The sequence below is a fragment of the Myripristis murdjan genome, chromosome 9, assembly GCF_902150065.1.
Source record: "Myripristis murdjan chromosome 9, fMyrMur1.1, whole genome shotgun sequence".
In the NCBI taxonomy this organism is placed as follows: Eukaryota; Metazoa; Chordata; class Actinopteri; order Holocentriformes; family Holocentridae; genus Myripristis; species Myripristis murdjan.
In genome coordinates this window covers 37,134,852-37,156,274 of record NC_043988.1, presented here as the reverse complement: position 1 = coordinate 37,156,274, position 21,423 = coordinate 37,134,852, and the positions used below count along the sequence as shown (strand labels likewise).

Here is a 21,423-nt window from a genome sequence, read left to right as displayed (position 1 = left end):
ACAGACTTTTAGCAGATGCCATCACCGACCTCATGTCTGTCTCCTTCACCCCTTGCCTATGTTCTTCTCCGCTAAGTCATATGGTCAAACAAGCATTATTTAATAGTTTGAACAAATTACACATCTTGCTAATGCAATTTTTCAATATAAATAATGTTTTGGAAATGAATCACATGGCATCAAGTGGCTGTTCCTGCACTTCCACCTAATATTAGACAAACCTGTGGCCTTCCCCTGTCTGCCCTGACTCTTTCTCTCTTTTACTCCGTCCTCACACCTGAATGACATGAACTTTGTGTTATTTAAAAAAAAAAAATTCCGCAGTCAAACCACATATAAAAACATGAAATTTGAATTTTAAATGATATCCTTACTGGATATCAGTTGCTGATTGGACGCTGCATCAGATCAGACTCATCAGACACATCACAGCAGCACTGTAGTGTTATATCCCAGTGAAGACATTTAAACTCAGGTGTGTCCCTCCCAAGTCCTATCATTTGTTTTAGGATTCACCATCTAGTTCAAAAACAACAACAGAATAAGCACAAACAAGCTCCTTTATTTTCCTTGTCATGATCTGTTATATTGGAAATGCTGATCAGTACACAGCTGCAAGACAACAGTAACCTGTGGTTTTACTAGTAGCAGCTTTAGCTAACCTGAACCTTTAAAGCCTCCTCCTGATTCACTCACATAACTTACCTCCTGTCTTTCAACCCCTTTGAAAAGCTTTTTTCATCCCTACCAAATGGAAAGAAAGGCAGAGTTTTTTCTAAGGTGGATGTCTTACACCCTCACTGTTCCTAGAGCTCACCGACTTACACTAAGGACTGAAATGGTGACCTCTGACCTCTGACCTCCAGCTGTGTGAATGAAAACGGGTTCTCTGGGCAGCCACGGCTCTCCCCTTTGCAGACACGCCCACCTTCTGCTGATCGTGAGGCCCTGTGCAGCTGGGAGGGGCGGTCCTGTCCAGAGTCCAAAGCTCAGGGACACAGGTGGGAGATGAATTCTCCCATGATCCCGATGAGGACGTGAACGCAGCACAGGTAAAAGTGAAAGTTTGGCTGAAGGTTGATGAAGGTTAAAGTTGTACTTGTGTCACTCGGTCATGATCTAGAAGAGCCGCACACGTTCGGACGTCAGGAGAGGATTTCTGTTTGATCTCTGCGTTCAAGTCCAAGAAGAAAGAAAGAAAGGAAGAAAGAAACTCGACATCATGGGACAAACCGCTTCTGCTGTGAGTCTCTACTTTTGTCCGACGCCATTTTCAAGCTGCATTTTTCACTGTTGAGTTCATCTGTTAGAAATAAATGTAAAAAGTAAAGCAGTGATCATTTTCTTTGTGGTGATGAAAAAAAATCTCATCAGGCGGTAAAAACTAAAGTTAGCCAGTTCTATCCGTCAGACAGCACGTTTTTAAAGCTGTTTAATTCCGTTTATAACACAGGAAATACAGACTGGTCTGTATGTGTGAAACCCGACACTGGAAATGGACAAATGAATAAATAAATTAATAAATACAGCAAATCGGTTAATAGTTTTCAAACCGAGCAGGGCCGGCTGTGTTCCCAGGGCCCTGAACAGGCCTGTGGCTTTTTCTTTTTCCAGCCTGAACAGGAAGCAAAGTGTTTCCTGTTTGTCAGGGGCAGAACAGGCCTCTGGTCCCTCAACACAGAAAAGAGAATAAGGGCCAAACCTGTGGCTCCTTAACAAGAAAGCATCATCTGCTTTGAAGCTTTGATGGAAAGGAGTTTGTGTTTTTCTGCTGAGGCTCTGTTCTCTGAGAACAACAACAAGAAAAAGACATGAAGGGAACACGGTGCGCCACCAAAACTACTGAAAGAAAGATTTGCAGGTTTCATGACGTCACCAGGATTTGCTGGTGAGCGCAGCGTCTGGAACGCAGCCTCTGGATTGGACAGAAACAGGGAAACATGTCCATGAGCTTTGCTGCATTCACACTCTTTCATTTGTGCATTCCTAAAGGGAATTTGTGCTTCACAAATTATTTGTGAATCTGCATTTATTTGTGCAGATCATCAGCGGCTCCTGGCTCCTTTAGAGAGACCAAACGCTGCATGCATGAAACTGGTCGCCATGACAACTTCAAATTAAAATGTCAAATTTCACTGGAAGGTTGGGGCTGGGTGACAGAGACTAAATCAAATATCGTGAAATATTTTGACCAAATACCTCAATATGGTTAATGTAGGGATGACTGCTGTTGCTCTGGGAAAATATTCAGACACTGAGATTTTAGATAATTTTTTTAATGTCTTTATTTTTCTGTGAGTGTAAAATATATTCAGTAAAAAAGACGAAATTATCAAGTCAGCAAAGTGAGTAAAGAGGAGTGAAGAGCAACATGTGATCTATGAAGACTGGCACAACTGTGTGTGTGTGTGTGTGTGTGTGTGTGTGTGTGTGTGTGTGTGTGTGTGTGTGTGTGCACCTCTTAGACTGACTTAAATCAGAAGATGAGTGACTGTGAGGAGGAAGAGGAGGGCAGAGCAGAGTCTGCAGTGTCCAGCTGTCTGTCCATGAAGAGTGACTGGTCTAAAGATGATCCTCCTGCCTTCAGTGGTGAACCTGGACCTTCAGACACAAAGTAAGACAGCTGTTAGAGTGCAGTGTATGTTCACTGTTTTCTTGAAATCTGTTTGTGGCGCATGGAGAAAGTAGACGTTACCCCAAAACTGATGGTTCAGATCATGAGCCACATCCGTTCTTTTAGCTGGACCCCCCCTCACAAAAAATCATGGTCATGGCTCATGGTTTGGCTGCGACCAAACCATGAGCTGCTGTGAGCGACTGGGAAAGCTGGGAGCACCAGTGTTGCCAGTGGAGAAGTTAGTCTGGAGCCCTGATTTACAAGAACTAATAACATGTTTCAAACATTTGTGTTTCCAGAGGTTCCTACCACAGAGCAGAGTCTGCAGTGTCCAGCTGTCTGTCCATGAAGAGTGACCGGTCTAAAGATCGACCTCCATTCTTCAGTGTTGAACCTGGACCTTCAGACACAAAGTAAGACAGCTGTCAGACTGTGAGCCTGATGGAATCTGATGACTAGGGTGACCACCTGCTAATAAGCCCAATGGGGGACAAGGGGTATGATTCTGAGGGACAATGTGGGACACCGCCCGGGATGGCGGTGCCCCCACTCGGCGGGCTCACTGATACCGGTTTACCGATTTCTAGCAGATACCACTTTACGTGTTATATTAATGTTGCCCTGTTCCCCTAACATATGTAATTGCTGCTGTATGCTCTTCCTGCTCTCAACAAAGGCGGATGCTTTTTCTCTAGCTCCCTCCTGCCCTTATCTGCCCTGCTCTGCTCTCTGTCTTGTGTTGTCTCTATCGGAGCCTCTCTCTGCATTTCTCTCCGAAAGTCTCCAACAATGGATCTGATCAGCTGGTCTCTCAATAGGGGGGCTCCATCGCAGGTACCTCACGATTCGATGCGATTCCGATTATGGGAGCTTCGATTTTTCGATTACAGCGATTACAGCGTTTGTCGATTTGATGCAATTATTGGTGCCACGATTCTTCGATTATTGCGATTTTTACAGCTATTTTCCATGCAAGACTGATTTTGTGTTAATCTGTGGCTAGCTTTGGAAATAAATAGCCCATAAATTAACTCATGTCACTCTCAAAATAAAGATTTTTTGAACATTTGACTAGGAATTATTTTTCAAAGACACAAAATATTTTGACTGTGTAATCTGGGAGTAGCTCCCAACATTTAACCCAACACTGCCAAGGAGCACAGCCCCATCTAGGGGCCAGTGAAAGAACTGCATAAGCCAGTTCCATCATAACAAAGAGTAATTAAAAATTTGGTACACAGGCACTACAGTACACCATTGACATACATACATACATACATACATTTATTTATTTATTATAGTTTATAATTTATCGTGTTGCGAAAGTACTTGCCGGAGGGGGCTTGTCTGTAAAGTCTGGTTTGACGTGCAGCTTCATGGGACGCAGGGCGAACGAGGGCAACCACAAATTAAAGGCCGACTCCTTCAGCATTCACCACGACGAAAATGGCCTAAAATATGTCACCCTGTCTTTCAACGAATGCACGAAAAATCACAAAGATGCAGCCGAAAAAACATAGACAGCCTGCGGGGATTCATATATGAGCAGCCGGGCAACCCACTGTGTCCGGTGGCCTCCCTGGAGAAATAGCCTACCTCTCCCTGCTGCCTCCTGATCCACCTGCCTTTTATCTCCACCCAAAGCGACACAGTGTGACAGCGCCGATGTATGGTAAATTAACAGTATACTTTTATTTTTATTGTTATTGTTACAACCGACGTTAGGCATACGGCTGTGCAAAAACGCACCTGGCTCGAAACGCACGCCACCGTCCCTGCAAAGAGGAGTCCAAACATAACTGAACACTATTTTAACAATTGCACCATTAATGGAAATATCCAATTCAACATTAACGAGCCCAAATAGCCTGATGTGACATGATGATGGCGCTAGATGAAAAAGCAATCTTGCCGTCTGCGCTCTGTGCATTCTGTCCACTCTATCTTGCTTGGCGGAAGAATGAATAGTTCTCAGTTTTATTGTTGCATATTTTTCTTGTGTGTTTATTTTATGGGCTGTATGTAGGGTAACCGTTTTATAAAAGCAATAAGCCCCTTGAAGCCGTGAGTTACAGTGATTTTACAATGGCATTCCATTTGCTATGGTCCCACCTACTAAACTGTCCGGGTGGAGCGCGCGTTACCTACTTTTTGTTCGGGGTACCCGTTTTTTTTTTTTTCTTTTTTCTTTTTTCTTTTTTTTTTCGGGCTTGGTGGAAAAGAATCGACGTGAAAAAATCAATGCACAAAAACATTGCGATGAATCGCAATTTCGATGAATCGCACCCACCACTATCTCTCAATGCAGTTGATCAAATTTTCTCTACCAGAAAACTGGGCAAAGGAGAGCCTGCATGCCCCGCCGGAACGTTTGCCGCCAGGTACACCATGGACTCCTGGGAGAAGTGGAGGGTTGTGTGCCTGTCGATTCTTTCCGTTGAGGATGCTGAAGACGTCTACATGATTGGATTTATGATAACAGGATTTCTGCTGTTTGGTGCTGGTGGATTCCTGATTTATCGCAAAGTTCAGAGGGTGTTGGCAGCGCGTTTGGCTCTGGAGAAGCTGCCAGCCATAGAAAGTTTGGGCCGAGCTAACAACTCTCAGACTCATGCGTTGTGCGAATTGATTCGTGAATCAATTCGCAAGCAGGAAGAAATTCCTGGACTTTTACGCCAGATGGGTAACAACTTGGAGAAGTTGGAAGCTCGACTCTGAGGAAATGTGCCATAATTTGAAATTAAAATAAATTAATTAATAAATTAAAAATCACCAAGAGAACCACAGAGACTGAAGGCTGATGGAAATTGCAGAGTCAGCCTGACCAAAACAATCACCTTATCCACAATTCGGCGCCCCGGCGACCTTGGAAGGCCGCTATCTTCAGTTTCTCCTGGATGTTTATGCAGACAGGCGCTCTTCCCCCCTTCCCTCCCCATCACCCTCCACCCGGGAACTTCAACTCTGTTCAGGACTCACAAGGCCGTCTCCCGGGCAACGGCCGGGGGTGTCATCTCATCAGACCTCAGAGACAATGTGTAGTCTGTATGGGGAAGATGGTCCTGGACTTACGCATACACATACACAAGGACACATATACACGCATCCCTTAAAATTCAACGCCTCGTTGGCCCCCCACCCCCTCTCCTTCCCGTTTTCAGTGCAGCTCGTGGGTGCGGAGCACCATAGTGGCTGCATACGGCCCTCGTCTGTGCTGGGACACCTCCCCCTCCCCAAATCCCTCCCCCTTTCCACATGTGCAATGTCTTGAGTCATGTTGTTTATTATGTGCTTATTGTGCTGGGGTGTGTTTTTTTGCTAATGCTATGTTGTGCTCCCCTAGGAGCCAGTTTGACATTTGACCCTTGACCCTGAGTCTTAGTCTAGTGTCAAATGCCCTTTTTACTTTTAGTCATATTTAGTCAACTTGAATTCTTTTTTGTTTAGTCACATTTTAGTCGATGAAAAGTCTTGGCATTTTAGTCTAGTTTTAGTCGAAGAAAATCCAAAGTATTTTAGTCTAGTTTTAGTCAATGGTTTTAGTCAATATTCTTTTTTAGTCTTTGACCTGCATCATGTTGGCTTTTTTTTTTTTTAATTTAACAATATTTTAAATTATTATTTTAAAAATGTAAATTACTTATCAAATAGACCTAACAATTCAGCTACCAATGAATGAGCAGTAGTATGCATGTGATAACATAGATTGAAAAATAAGCCGAAGTGATACCTCTTATATGAATAGACAAGCTAAGCCAGTGTGCTGCTGTTAGCCAGTGAAAATAGAGCGGAGTGGCACCTCTTCACTTTGTTACACAATCTATGTCAGTGCGCTGCTGTAACTTTGTTCTCGCCGCGCTACGCTTCAGACAGCGCCGGTGGGTGAGTGCTCCTCAGTCATACACACACACACACACACACACACACACACACACATACACACACACACACACACACACACACACACACACCGGCATGAGCAGACAGCAGCGCAGGAGGAGAAAAACTAACGAGCATCGCCCTATCCCCCGGGTGAACAAGCTTTGTCAATGCGTGTCCCGCATTGACACGGTCTCAATTTGCGGGACGCATGAAATGGGCTTCAAACGCTGTACGTGCACACGCTACGCGGGACAGGTGGTCACCCTAATGATGACATGAGATTATATAGCAGAGCAAGTAGTGAGGAGATCAAGAAAAGAGACTGCAAAGAGAGAAATGACTGCTCCCTGCTCTGCAATCCAGCTGTTCAACCAAAACACATCTGGCTCTGTGCTGTTTTCCACAAACTATGATGCTGTTTGATGTTTTGCACCAAAACACCTGAGAACATTTCCACCTGCACCTGCACTCACAAGTTCTTCACACACCTGAGTCTGAAGTTTAGATTCACACTGACTGACAGAGAAATCTGATCCTGTGCTGCTCAGACTGATGCACCATGGCTCACACACACACACACACACACACACACACACACACACACACACACACACACACACACACACACACACACACACACCGTGAGCAGTGGTGAAGCCCATGGCTTTAGTTAAAGTGTAGATCCTCCTGGTTAAATATTACTGCACTGCCAGTGGAGGCTGCTCAGTCAAATGTTTTACTTGAGTTAAAGTAATCTCTTTTAAAAATACTTCATTATTCAAAAGTACATTTTCATTTCAACATCAAGGTTCAAGTTTAAAAAAAAAACAAAAACACAAGGTTCAACACATTGCTGTATTATTTTCACAATGCATTTACAGAACCTGAGAACTCTCTGGGAAAAATATTGTTTCTAACTTGGACTAAATTTTAGTTTTTTTTTTTTAATTTTATTTTTACCCTGTGGTGTGTGTGTGCAGACTGGGGCCTAAACAGTCTTGGAGCTGCATCAGTTGGCTTTGACTGGAAAGCTGAGACTCTTGTGGATTCAATGAGCCACATTTGATTCCTGTGTGATGATGTTGGCCCCCATAGCAGCCATTTCACTGCAGGCAGAGACTTTTGTCACACTGGACGTCGCTGTAGAAAATGACCTCTAGTGACCTCTAGGAGAATCACAGCCTCATCAGACTTTACAGACACAAACTAGAGAGCGAGGCCGTTCAGAGGAGCTCTGCTTCTCCAGCTGGGCTGACAGGAAGGGCCAGTTTCTGACACATTTACACAACGAGGATAAGAGGATACTTAAGAATCGCAATATGTATTGATCAGCTCCCAGGTGTCATGATAGTATTGATCAGGAGATCAGCATATTGTCCCAGCCTGAGTGTTGTAATGCCTGACTTCTGGTCCTGGAAGCAGACAGGAGCACTGGAACCAGCATGAAGACCCACCTGGATGTGGAGGAGATTCAGACATTTGTTATGGGGTCTTCACTGGAGTCGTAACCATGGTGACTAATCTCAGGGTTAAGCCAAGGGGGTGTTGTCCTCTTTTGTTTGTTGAAAGCTTGTTGCAGTGAGTTTCCTCCTCACCCAGAAACTGTTCACATGTTTTGCTTTTGTTGTTGGTCAACTTTTCTTTTATGGATTCACAATAAAAATCACTAAAAAAAATACATGAGCTGTCAAGCTCTTGGATTGCTCTATTTGTCATAATCTGCTGCAGAAACTCAAAGTGGATGTCACGCTGCTTACATGGACATTTAGTCTTGTAAATAATATCTTAATTGCATTAATATTAGAATACTGCAATCCATGTAAATGTAGTCACTGAAAGGGACATAAGACACCATTAATGACAATTGTAATAACCTTGGCAAAATGTCAAGTGTCCCATCGTCATGTTTGTTTGTTTTTTACTTTTTTTTTTTTTTTTTAATATTTTAAGATTTCAGTTAAACCGTAATGTTGTCTAAACATGAACAAACTGCTTTCATCTCCACAGGGACAGGAAGAGGAGTCGAGGTGGTGTGAAGGAGCAGCTGTCCTGCTGTGCTTTGTGTCAGGAGCTCCTGAGGGATCCGGTCTCCACCAGCTGTGGACACTGGTTCTGCAGACGGTGCATCACCTCATACTGGGACCAGTGTGATCCATCAGGAGATCCTGCCTGTCCCCAGTGTGGAGAAAGATCCAGAACAAGACCTGGACTGCAGACACCCAGTCAAACCAGCGCAGTGGACGGCGGTCTGCAGGAGGTTTTAGACGAGCATAAGATCAGTCTGAGGAGGAGATGTGAATTTGTGACAGAAGGAACTGCTGCAGCAGGAAGTGGAACCCCCCTCAACAGGATCTACACTGAGCTCTACATCACACAGGGACGGAGGGAAGAGGTAAATACCCAACATGAGGTGTGGCAGCTGGAGACAACATCCAAGATGGAGACCCTCCATGACAGTCCAATCAAGTGCCAGGACATCTTTAAACCCTTACCTGGCCAAGACACACACATCAGAGTAGTTGTGACGCAGGGCGTTGCTGGCATTGGAAAAACCTTCTCAGTGCAGAAGTTCACTCTGGACTGGGCAGAGGGCTTGGAAAACCAACATGTCAGTTTTGTGGTTCTGCTTTCGTTCCGGGAGCTGAACTTGATCAAAGATGAGCGCTACAGTCTTCTCCAGCTGCTCCGTGTTTTCCATCCAACATTACAGACGGTCACAGCAGAGAAGCTCACCGTCTGTGAAGTCGTGTTCATCTTTGACGGCCTGGATGAAAGTAGGTTTTTATTGGATTTCCAGAACAATGAGGTCGTGTCTGATGTCACACAGACATCATCAGTAGATGTGCTGTTGACAAACCTCATCAAGGGGAATCTGCTTCCCTCGGCTCTCCTCTGGATAACTTCCAGACCTGCGGCGGCCAATCAGATCCCTCCTACATGTGTCGACAGGGTAACAGAAGTCCGAGGGTTCACCGACCCCCAAAAGGAGGAGTACTTCAGGAGGAGATCCAGTGATGAGGAGCTGTGCAGCAGAATCATCTCACACATCAAGGCGTCCAGGAGCCTCCACATCATGTGCCACATCCCAGTCTTCTGCTGGATCACTGCTACAGTTCTGGAGCACATGTTGACTACAGACCAGAGAGGAGAGCTGCCCAAGAGCCTGACTGACATGTACTCACACTTCCTGCTGGTTCAGACACAGAGGAAGAAGCACAAGTACGATGAGAGACATGACAGGAGTCAGCAGGAGCTGATGGAGACTGACAGGGAAGTTCTTCTGAAGCTGGGCAGGCTGGCGTTTGAACATCTGGAGAAAGGCAACCTGATGTTCTACCAAGAAGACCTGGAGGAGTGTGGTCTTGATGTCACAGAGGCCTCGGTGTACTCAGGAGTGTGTACAGAGATCTTCAGAACCGAGTGTGTGCTCTTCCAGAGAAAAGTCTACTGCTTTGTCCATCTGAGCATTCAGGAGTTTCTTGCTGCAGTCTACATGTTCCACCGGTACACCAACAGGAACACAGAGGTACTGGCCAGAGTCATGAGAACACACAAGAATCAATATGGTGACAATGAGTCATCGTTGGATATCTTCCTGAAGAAAGTCATGTCTGAAGCCCTGTGGAGCAAAAATGGCCACCTGGACCTCTTTGTCCGTTTCCTTCATGGCCTCTCACTGGAGTCCCACCAGAGGCTCTTAGGAGGCCTGCTGGGTCAGACAGAGAGCAGACCAGAAGACATCCAGAGAGTCATCAACAACCTGAAGGAGAGGGACACCTCCAGTGTCTCATCTGACAGAAGCATCAACATCTTCCACTGTTTGATGGAGATGAACGACCTCTCAGTACATCAGGACATCCAAGAGTTCCTGAAGTCAGAGAACAGATCAGAGAAGAAACTCTCTGCGATCCACTGCTCAGCTCTGGACTACATGCTGCAGATGTCAGAGGAGGTTCTGGATGAGTTGGACCTGAAGGCGTACAACACATCATATGAGGGACGACGGAGACTGATCCCAGCTGTGAGGAACTGCAGGAAGGCTCGGTTAGTCCTGATGTGAAATCAACATTATCCAAACAGTGTAGAGCTGCTTCCGTACCTGACACCATCAGAAATACAATAAAGATATGTAGTTCTCTAAATATTCAGGATAAAGGATTGATTCTGAGAGAAAAAATATACTTCAGGCAGTCCAGGGTAAAAAGGAGGCAACATGATGGTGATGCCCATAGCAGCTCACCCCTACAGTACTTCAAAATCAGAGTATTTGCTGTGTAATTGAACTTGAGCATCAGGTTTCTACTGCTTGCTTTCTTTTAATATTATATATGAAACACTTTTTAATTTTTTTTTATCCTGTGTGATACACAAATCTTGGACAATACAATTTAATATTACAATCATTTAACACTATATAAACGCAAGAAAATCACAGACTTGACATTAAATCTGTAATTACAGACTTTGTGGCTGTGGACTCTCAGAGACTGACTGTGAAACTGTGGCCTCGGCTCTGAAGTCCAACCCCCATCTGACAGAGCTGGACCTGAGTAAGAACCCCTGGCTGCAGGATTCAGGAGTTAAGCTGCTGTCTGCTGGACTGGAGAGTCCAAACTGCAGACTGAAGACTCTCAGGTCAGACTGCACTTTTTAATGATGTGTGAACATGTAATATTCTGTTAGCTGAACAGGAGTTTCACAGGCTTACATCTCAAGTTGTTGTCAAACTGTATTTTCACACAATCCTTGTGTGTTGAAATGAAAAACTGTGAACGTCAGTGATGATATTGTACATTATTTCAACATGCAGGGGTCCAAATGGCCTCCGTCTGTGGGAACCTGTGGGAACCTGTGGGAACGCCAAAATTCAATTCAATTCAATTTTCAATTCAATACAGAGGGCTTTAGTTTTCTGGGTGTGGCCAGGTGGATTTTGCAATTTTGGCACGCCATGCGTGGTGGTGCAAGTACTCCGCCGTTCCTCTTACGGGCGCATGGGAGGAGAGAATGCGTGGAGTGGGTTTGACACAGCTGATTCACTTTAAACGAATCAAATGAGCCCCTGTCCTCTCCTTTAAAATGCGCTGCGCGAAGGCGTAATGAAAGTTTACACAATTGACGTGGAGGAAGAGAGCAGCAGGCGGAGCGGAGCCCAGGAGACCGGCGTGGAGCGGAGACCGGCAAGCAGTGCGGACACGTCACCAAAACCTCACAAGCAGGCTTCTGGAATGTCAGACACATGAACAATGCAATAAATACCGACAAGAACCACTATTCAATGCTACGATCACAATCAGCAAATACATATATCTTCATATCAACTGTCCCATTACAACTGATGTCAGATTGGCACCGTTTGTGCTGATTGTGAGGTTTTGGTGATGTGTGCCAGTCAGCCAAACTTCCACTGCGCCGGCTCCGCTGAATCTGTCGACACCTCCCCCTGCTGCAACGCCACTCCCATCTCGCCGCACCACGGTCTGCGACACTTGCAAACCGTCCGCCTCTCGCGTTTCGCTGGTTGAAACTAGCTCTGTGCGGGGTTCGCCTCACTGCGCCACCCTGCGCTGTGCCGGGAAACTAGAGCCCAGAGAGTCAGCGGCAAAATCTAACAGATTTCATCGGTCCAGGAAAATCCTTTCACACAGTAATGCTCTCCTCACTATTTGGACTCTGGAAACACTGGAAATTATAGCTACATATTTTATTCTTCATTCAGATTGAGTAACTGCAGGTTGTCAGAGAGCAGCTGTGCTTCTCTGGCCTCGGCTCTGAAGTCCAACCCCCATCTGACAGAGCTGGACCTGAGTGAGAACCAGCTGCAGGATTCAGGAGTGGAGCTGCTGTCTGCTGGACTGGAGAGTCCAAACTGCAGACTGAAGACTCTCAGGTCAGACTGCACTTTTTAATAATGACATAAATATATGGATATTGTTTTTATCATATAGTAGCAGTAAATGTCTATAAGGCTGATATTGCTGTGAAGTATATGTTGTGCTTTTTTAAAGTCGGGGCTGCTGGTTCTTTTAGTTTTTGTGAGGATGGTCGGTCAGGTTCTGTATCATGGATGCATGCGTGCTTTGTGACGTTTGACAAGTAACTAACAACTGTCTCGTGTCAGGAGAGAGAGAGGTCAGGTAAGGTAAGGTAAGGTAAGCTAAGGTAAGGTAAGGTAAGGTAAGGTAAGCTAAGGTAAGGTAAGGTAAGGTCATTTTTCATTTCACGTGAAAAGGTGCCCAGCCCACACAGGTTTACAAGACACACCAAGAAATACAATAAAAAGGAGCAATAAACAAAGTGAGCAAAAAGAGAACTCCTCCATATGTGTCACTCACTGTCAAGCAAATATAGGCCCAGTCAGTTAACTTGGGCAGTTCAGCAAGAACAACAACTTCAGTTTAAGTCAGAGGCAAACACATCAAACATAAAGCGCCGTCATACGCTGCTGATAAGCATTTAACACAAACTGAGCTAAATGAAATACTTTGTCACTAAACAAGTATTTAAGTCTGCACTCATCAGACATATTAAACACATCAGGACGTTCTGCAGACATTTTCAGGAAAAGCTTCTATCTGAGATTATGATAAAATGGACAGTAAAACAAAAAGTGCATTTCATTTTCAGCCTCATTCAGATCACTCAGATGACATTTTCTATTTTCTTCTGGTTTTGAATGGAAACGTCCGGTTTCATCTGCCAGAGGCAGGAAGCCACATCTCAGCTGGGCACAGACAGACCTCTGTGCTCTGGTTGGTAAATACACTTTATTAGACTGAACCCTCTCAGTTTAGGTTTATACAGAATTTCATTGGACCATTTCTGTTTATAATTTTCAAGTAATATTGATTTAATTTGACTAACTCTACAGGATAATTTATTTCTGTATATGTATTGCAGACCTGCCTCTTCACATATTTTGGCCAGTACTCTGGTCCAAGAACAGTTATTTGAAAGATCCCAAAAGAAAATTAGTTTGGTAAGTCTATTATCAGCATGTTAATTAATCTATTCCACAGTGGCACCATGTCACCCTGGTGCTGCACTTGGCATGGCTCCCAACCCAAATCACCACATACAGCAAGTCTGGGGGCCATTTTATGTCCACCAAGAAAACAACACATGGCTCTGTTCTGAACTGTATCTCATTTAGTTTGCCTACAGTAACCCCAAACCCTGCACTGGAGTCTACAATAGGACAGACACAAGATTTAAACAGCTGTGTACAGGTTTTATAAGCAAGATCTCTACATAACTTGACCTCATTCAGGACAGCACCCAGAGCCCTACCTGCACAGTCAGATCAGATTTTTATTCCTCTTTCAAAAGTAAGATGGGCATCTAGAGTAAGTCCTAAATATTTATAATACTCAGTAAATGACCAAAGTGTTGGCCCAAAATGAAACTTAAACTTAGTGTGTAACTCACCCTTTTTCCTGAAATGCATAATCTGAGTTTTATCTTTGTTTATCTTTAGTCTCCATTTACTACACCAGCAGCACACAATATCCAACAGATTCTGGAGATCAGTTTCAGTCTCTGCAAGGAGGACTATATCATCCACGTCTAGAAAAGTGCCAGCCGTACAATCAGCCAGTCTAACGCCACAAGCTACTGCTTCATCTCCAATACCAAATCATTTCTATAGATGGTGACCAGAGTAGGAGAGAGCACGTCCCCCTGTTTAACACCAAATGGGAAAGGAAACCAAACTGTTCTGTGATCACTGACCTGCACACATGCAACTGGGGCCTGTAAAGAACTTTTAAAGCATTATAAATGTTCCATCTCTACCAGATTTCATTAGTTTGAAACTGAGAAGGTCATGATTTATGCAGTCAAACGCTTTCTGAACATCACTGAATCAACAAAACATATGCTTCCCTTCCTGTGTTCCAGCATGAACTATAGTAGTTAGTGAATATATGTGGTCAGTACAGGCTCTATTCTTACCAAAACCATTCTGTTGGTCTGCCAGCAGATCAGATGTTTCCAAATAACAATACAGGCGTTCATTACGTTTACTAGAATAGAGTCTGTAGACACAACTGAGAAGACTTATCCCCCTATAGTTCAGAGGAACTCTAGGATCATTACTTTGAGCCTTGGGGATAGGTTTTACGATAGATTCACACCAAACAGAGGGCACCAAGCTATACTCCAAAGAGATAGAAAAAAGATGAGCTAAAATTGGAAATAAGCAGAGTAATTTCAGTAGATTGTTAGCCAGGTTATTAATGCCAGTAGCTTTTCTTGGTTTAAGTTCATCAACTGCCTTTTTAACTTCCCCTTCAGTAATACTAGCATTTAGGTACTGATTAAAGAAATAAGAATCCTGCTGCATATTAGCCTCCAGAACATTTTTAAGATCAACTGTCCCTGCAAGAAAACAGTTCTCCCACTCAGCAGAGCAGGAACCTCCAGAAAATAAAGAACCATAGTCTCGCTCCCATTTTTTTCAAAACCTTGTCCTCAGCAAAACCAGAAGATCCATGTTCCAATCCCACTTTCACAGGGATAGGCTGAACTCTTTTTGGGCCCAAATTATTTATTAAATTCCAAAACAACTGAGGATTATTAGTTTGCAGATGCTCCATTTTTAATGCCTGACCCCTCTCATATTTTCTTTTACAAGCTCTCAGTTTTCTGTCAAAATTCTGTTGTTTGACCTTAAATTTCTTCTTTAGCTGTTGCCTCCTCATATCATAACCATCCCACTTTAAAAATGATTTCTCTGCCATCCTCTTCTCCTTCCACAGTACATTCAACTCTCCATTCCAGTAAGGTTCAGGTTTTCTAGAGAATCCACCTCCTAATGGAATGTGGATGTCTACAGACTTCAGCAACCTTACAGAAACATTTACAGAACTCACCAAACCATTTATCAATGTCTTTTTGATGTTGTTCTTGAGAGAGCTTATCTAAGAATTCAGTAAACATAATTTGGCGCTCACTGGAGGAAAGAAAATGAGGAGAGACAATTTTAATATTCCTCTGATGGTGTTGTCTATATTGAGTATTATCTGAACCCATATAATCAACAGAGGAGCCCCCACCTGCCTGAAAACTTAGGACTGACACTGAGTGATCAGGTTCTTTACAGCGATCACCTGTCAGGCTGAAACAGCTGATCCTCTCAATGAACTCATTAGGCTGTGAATGTTCAACTCAGTGCAGGTTCTTCAACAACTGTGGGGAGTAATTATGTAATCTACAACAGCCTTCCCTTTTCCAGAGAGAGAGAGAGAGAGAGAGAGAGAGAGAGAAAGAGAGAGAGAGAGAGAGAGAGAGAGAGAGGGAGAGAGAGAGAGAGAGAGAGAGAGAGAGAGAGAGAGAGAGAGCTGTATCAGTGTGAGCAGGCTGCTAGAAAACATGGCTAATCCATAATAATAACTAGATAGTGAAGTAGAAAAAGCTCTCAGAGCACAAGGAGCCAGTTCTCTGAGGAGTGACTCTTTCATTCACTCTGATGGGTTTGTAAAGCACTTTGGAACTTACCTTCACAGGTGTAATATAAATATAAATTAGTATTCTCTGTATTATTATTAATGCAATTGTTATAATAATTACTTCATTGATAAATGACTGATAAATATCCAAAACACTGGAAATTATAGCTCCATATTTTATTCTTCATTCAGACTGAGAGACTGCAGCCTGACAGAGAGCAGCTGTGCTTCTCTGGCCTCGGCTCTGAAGTCCAACCCCCATCTGACAGAGCTGGACCTGAGCTGGAACCACCTGCAGGATTCAGGAGTGGAGCTGCTGTCTGCTGGACTGGAGAGTCCAAACTGCAGCCTGAAGACTCTCAGGTCAGTAGAGGGGTGGAGTCAGTCCTCTGAGGTCAGTAGAGGGGTGGAGTCAGTCCTCTGAGGTCAGCAGAGGGGTGGAGTCAGTCCTAGAGGGGTGGAGTCAGTCCCCTGAGGTCAGTAGAGGGGTGGGGTCAGTCCTAGAGGGGTGGAGTCAGTCCCCTGAGGTCAGTAGAGGGGTGGGGTCAGTCCTCTGAGGTCAGCAGAGGGGTGGAGTCAGTCCTAGAGGGGTGGAGTCAGTCCTAGAGGGGTGGAGTCAGTCCCAGAGGGGTGGAGTCAGTCGTAGAGGGGTGGAGTCAGTCCTAGAGGGGTGGAGTCAGTCCTAGAGGGGTGGAGTCAGTCCCAGAGGGGTGGAGTCAGTCCTAGAGGGGTGGAGTCAGTCCAGGCGGAGCAGCTTGGTTGCTTGGTTCTTGTGCTGGACACAGTCAGTGCAGGCAGCATTTCCTGGGAAATGTCCAAAGTGCTCAGTGGCCTCAGGACTGGACAGACAGACAGAGAGAGATCAGCCAATCAGAGCAGCCACAGTGTGTTGGGGTCATGTGACCTGCAGGTGATGATGATGATGATGATGAAGAGGATGATGGTTTTGTGTTCATCCCTACAGGCTGGAACATGTAAAAGACTGGATTCCAGCTGACAGCCTGAGAGGATGTGAGTACTGAGACACACACACACACACACACACACACACACACACACACATACACACACACACACATAAAAACTAAATGTGTGTGTGTTTCCAAAAGCAGCTCAAATCAGCTGACAGGACAGAGAAAGCTGGGCGCCCTGGGAGCTCACGTGCTGCAGAGCTCCAGCTTGTCCAGGCTGAGTCGTGGGTTTGAATCCCACCTCAGGCCCTTTGCTGCAGGGCGGCCCCTCTCTCTCCCCGGCCTTTCCTGTCTCTCTCTGCTGAGTCCAGTCAAAGCTACAAGGACAAAAACTACTTTAACATTACAGAGAAAAATGAGTTTTCCTCTGTCGATTGATCTCATACATAAGCCTGGTGTTTTTTTCCTTTATTAGTGAAAGAAAGGTGAACAAGTGGAGTGCAGAGAGTGACAACATTAGAAAACAAATTAGAAAAGGAGAAGACAGGATGAAAAGATGTGGAGAGAAAGAAAGAAGCAGACAGGAACTCCAACAAAACAACAGAAAATAAGAAGAAAAAAAAATAAGAAAGCAAATCAATTGTAGTTTCCTTTTAGTGTGTGTGTGTGTGTGTGTGTGTGTGTGTGTGTGTGTGTGTGTGTGTGTGTGTGTGTGTGTGTATGTGTGTGTGTGTGTGTGTGTATGTGTGGCTGTGTGTGTGTATGTGAGTGTGTGTGTGTGTGTGTGAGTGTGTGTGTGTGCGTGTGCGTGTGCGTGTGCGTGTGCGTGTGTGTGTGTGTGTGTGAGTGTGTGTGTGTGTGTGTGTGTGTGTGTGTGCATGTGTGAGTTTGTGTGTGTGAGAGTGTGTGTGTGTGTGTGTGTGTGTGTGCGTGTGTGCGTGTGTGAGTGTGTGCGTGTGCGTGTGCGTGTGAGTGTGTGTGTGTGTGTGTGTGTGTGTAAGGGGTGTGTGTGATGAGGGTAGGGGGCAGGTAAGGACAGAGAGGGGTGGAGAAAAAGAGAGGGAGATATAAGAGGAAAAAAACCTGAAGGAGAAAAAGGAGAAACAAAGGTCTGATTAGTTTAATTGTTGATATGTTTTTGTTTTTCTCTGTTTTTGGGTGGATATGAAATCTGCCTCACAAACTCAACAAAAAAATAAGTATTAAAAACAATAAACCAAACAAGCAAATCCTCTTTAAAAATGAATTAAACCCAAAGTCAAATTGAAAACACAAAGTGTAAAATGACATTAAAAATAAAAACTAATGAAAATGCCAAACTATAATAACCTTCTAAGAGCCAAGAGAGTGTGAGTGAATGAGGCTTTCTGAGGTGTGTTGTGTGTCTTCTCCCCATCAGATGCCTGTGATCTCACACTGGATCCAAACACAGCGCACAGAGAGCTCCTTCTGTCTGAGGACAACAGGAAGGTGACGTGGGAGAGAGAGGAGCAGCTGTATCCTGATCATCCAGACAGATTTGACCAGCAGTCTCAGGTTCTGTGTAGAGAAGGTCTGACTGGGCGATGTTACTGGGAGGTCCAGTGCAGTGGAGAGGTTCATATAGCAGTGACTTACAGAGGAATCACAAGAAGTGGTGATGACTCTCGGCTTGGAAACAATAAACAGTCCTGGAGTCTGACGTGCTATGATTATGATAACAGCTACTCTGTCAGACACAACTGTAAGTCCACCAGACTCTCTGTCCGTCCCAGTGGATCTGACAGAGTAGCAGTGGATCTGGACTGCTCTGCTGGGACTCTGTCCTTCTACAGAGTCTCTTCTGACAGACTGAGACTCCTGCACACCTTCAGCTCCACCTTCACTGAGCCTCTCCACCCTGCGTTTGGTTTGTGGACAGCTAGTTCTGTTGAGGTTTAGCTGCCAGTTTGTCAGAAACAAACTCTGACCTGAAAGAGTTTACAACATGTTTGGATGATTTATGGTTTATGGTTGATTGATTTTTTTTTTTATTGTATCAGGCATCTTGGTGGATAATTGTTAACTGATTGATTGGACAGGTCTGTAAAAATAATAAGTCATTAAAATGTTGGTATATTCAAATCTTAAGGTCCTCACACACCAACGGCGTTATTTTCGTGCGAATATTTCGTATTTTTTCGAACTCACAACATGCAATCAGTAACAAACTTTAATGTTGTACCAAAGTGTCATTTAAACCTCCTCCTCCACTGATTGATTTTTTTTTTGTATTTCTCTAATAAACAGATGTGAGAATGACAGCACATTGCTCACTGCAGAGCTGTGACTGGAGCCCCTCTCCTTTTGTGCCCCTCCCTTCACCTGTTGACCTCCAAGTCACATTAAGATGTTTAATGGTCTATACCTGATGTTTTACTGTAAACAGAGTTGTATTTCATGTTGGACAGTGCACATTAATAAACACATGACTGTAAATGTGTCAGAGGCTTTTCTCACCTGCAGCCCCTGGCCAGGTGTTCCACAGGTTTCCTAAAACTGAAGACGACTGGAAGAGGGAAGAAATCTGATTTGAACACAGCAGCTGGATGGCTGCTTTGTGTGAGTGGTGAGTGATGTACAGCACACTGTATGTATTTGAATTGTGTGACGTCCTCTTTGATTGGATTAAAAATGTAAATATTCCTCTTCTTCTCTTGTTTTATGTTTGTGTGCTACGGAGCCTCGGAGGGGCCACAGAGAGAAAAATAAAACACAGAAGGCCTCGTTTTACTGCATTGTGCGCTGGAAATGTTTGAGTGTGATCCAGATACAGTTTGAGTCTCTTTTTGAATAAATGAGTTTGGTAGAAGTGTAGTCCTCCTTACAGTGCGGTGGCAGGCTGAGGGCTTCCTGCTGCTGGGAGCTGTGGGACAGAGCCAGACGGCTGAGAGCCACCCGGAGCTCACGGGAAGCTGCCGAGTCCGTGTGGACAGGGAGGGCCTGCTGTCGGCTGGATCTCTCTCTCTGGGTTTTACCTGAAGTATGAGGGACCATAAGTGCAGTATCACTAACATGCGTGTTTAGCACTCATAAGCTAATTTCAGCACTGACTGTGTATCAAGTCTAACAGTTCCTGAATCCCAGCACCGGGCGTCGGGTTCTGTCACTTGGTCCATTTTCTATTCATATACACTGTTTCTATTATATATATACTGTTTATATTTATATAGGCTGTTTATATTTATATAGGCTGTTTATATTTATTTATATATACTGTTTATAGTTATATATACTGTTTATACTTATATATCTTATTTTTTATTTTTACACTTCTACACGTCCAAAACACCGATCTGCCTCCAAAGCACCAAGCCTCTCCACAGCAGCTGAGACATTTGACATCTTAACCAAAAACACAGTATTTGTGACTGTGACTGTGTTTGGACTGTCTGAGCCATGGAGGCGTGTTTCTGACAGAAATGACTCAAACACATCAGGAGGCTCAGAGCCGCCCGGGGCATCAACGGGCTTTTTGGTTGCTTAGGGCCCCAACCACCAGAGGGGCCACACACTCACTGTGACTCTGTGTTTCTACTCTTACCACAGACCAGCGGCCCATCCCCGGTCCGCGGCCCAGTACCGGTCCGCGAGGCATTCCACGCCGGACCGTACCGCCCGACTGAGTTCCTGCATTTATTTTTCTGACAAAAGCTCTAAGGGCACACACCTGATTTCTTCTCGTTTACAGCTTCCTTTACAACACACTTGGCCCCCGGTCGCCAGCTTTACCGACACACACACACACACACACACAAACACACACACACACACACACACACACACACACACACACACGGGCGCACACACACACACACACACACACACACACACCTGTACACTGTACTGTCCCTTAATGGGGCCACGGCTCCTGTTGTCAATTTTGATTTATCTGGCGACCTAAGTTTGGATGAACGGCTGAACGAGAAAGACAAGACAGAAGAGAAAAAGCCGAGATACGCGAGAGTGATAAGTGAAGAGGTGGATCAGCTGGAGAGGTCAGGAAATGAAGCCGTTACGGCCCGGTCAACGTCTTGGGCCGTCAAATGTCTACAAGACTACCTGACAAACACCGGGCAAACAGCTGATTTCTAAACTGTAAGGAAAGAAGTGCTAAACAAGATCCTCCGTGAATTTTATGGAGCTTTACTTTCTGAAATAAAGAGAATGAAATGCCTCCGCGGATTCGGCACCACGGACAGTACCTGCTGAGGCAGATTCAGCACCACGGACAGTACCTGTAGGATTTTCCACGGAGATGTGCGGCTGTAATTTTGTTCTTGTTATTAATGTGTTAATGTTATCAGTTATCAGTTATTAATTAGCCTATTAATCGTTATTAATTTGTTTAGTCTTTATGAGTTGCCCAGGCCATTGATTTAATTAATTTGTCAATTTGTTTGCATCTGTACATTGAAATGAACATTTAATAAATCAACACATCTGTGAAAACTGATATTTCAGAGGTAAATTGATAACAGCCTGAAAAGGTGATTAGCAAAAGCCCCCGAAAGGTGGGGTTAAAATTTTATAACTGTTCAGCCTT

The 21,423-nt window shown here is 44.4% G+C and overlaps 1 protein-coding gene across 1 annotated transcript; it reads left to right on the top strand.

Moving 5' to 3' along the window:
- Positions 1-8,786: 8,786 nt before the first annotated feature.
- Positions 8,787-20,525, top strand: LOC115365026 (protein NLRC3-like; the record flags this gene model as incomplete). The annotated part of the gene is made up of 5 exons (XM_030059737.1): positions 8,787-10,543; positions 12,219-12,389; positions 16,141-16,255; positions 19,719-19,829; positions 20,427-20,525. Coding segments are annotated over 5 exons (2,253 nt in total), but the record flags the coding sequence as incomplete, so codon positions are not given.
- Positions 20,526-21,423: the final 898 nt, after the last annotated feature.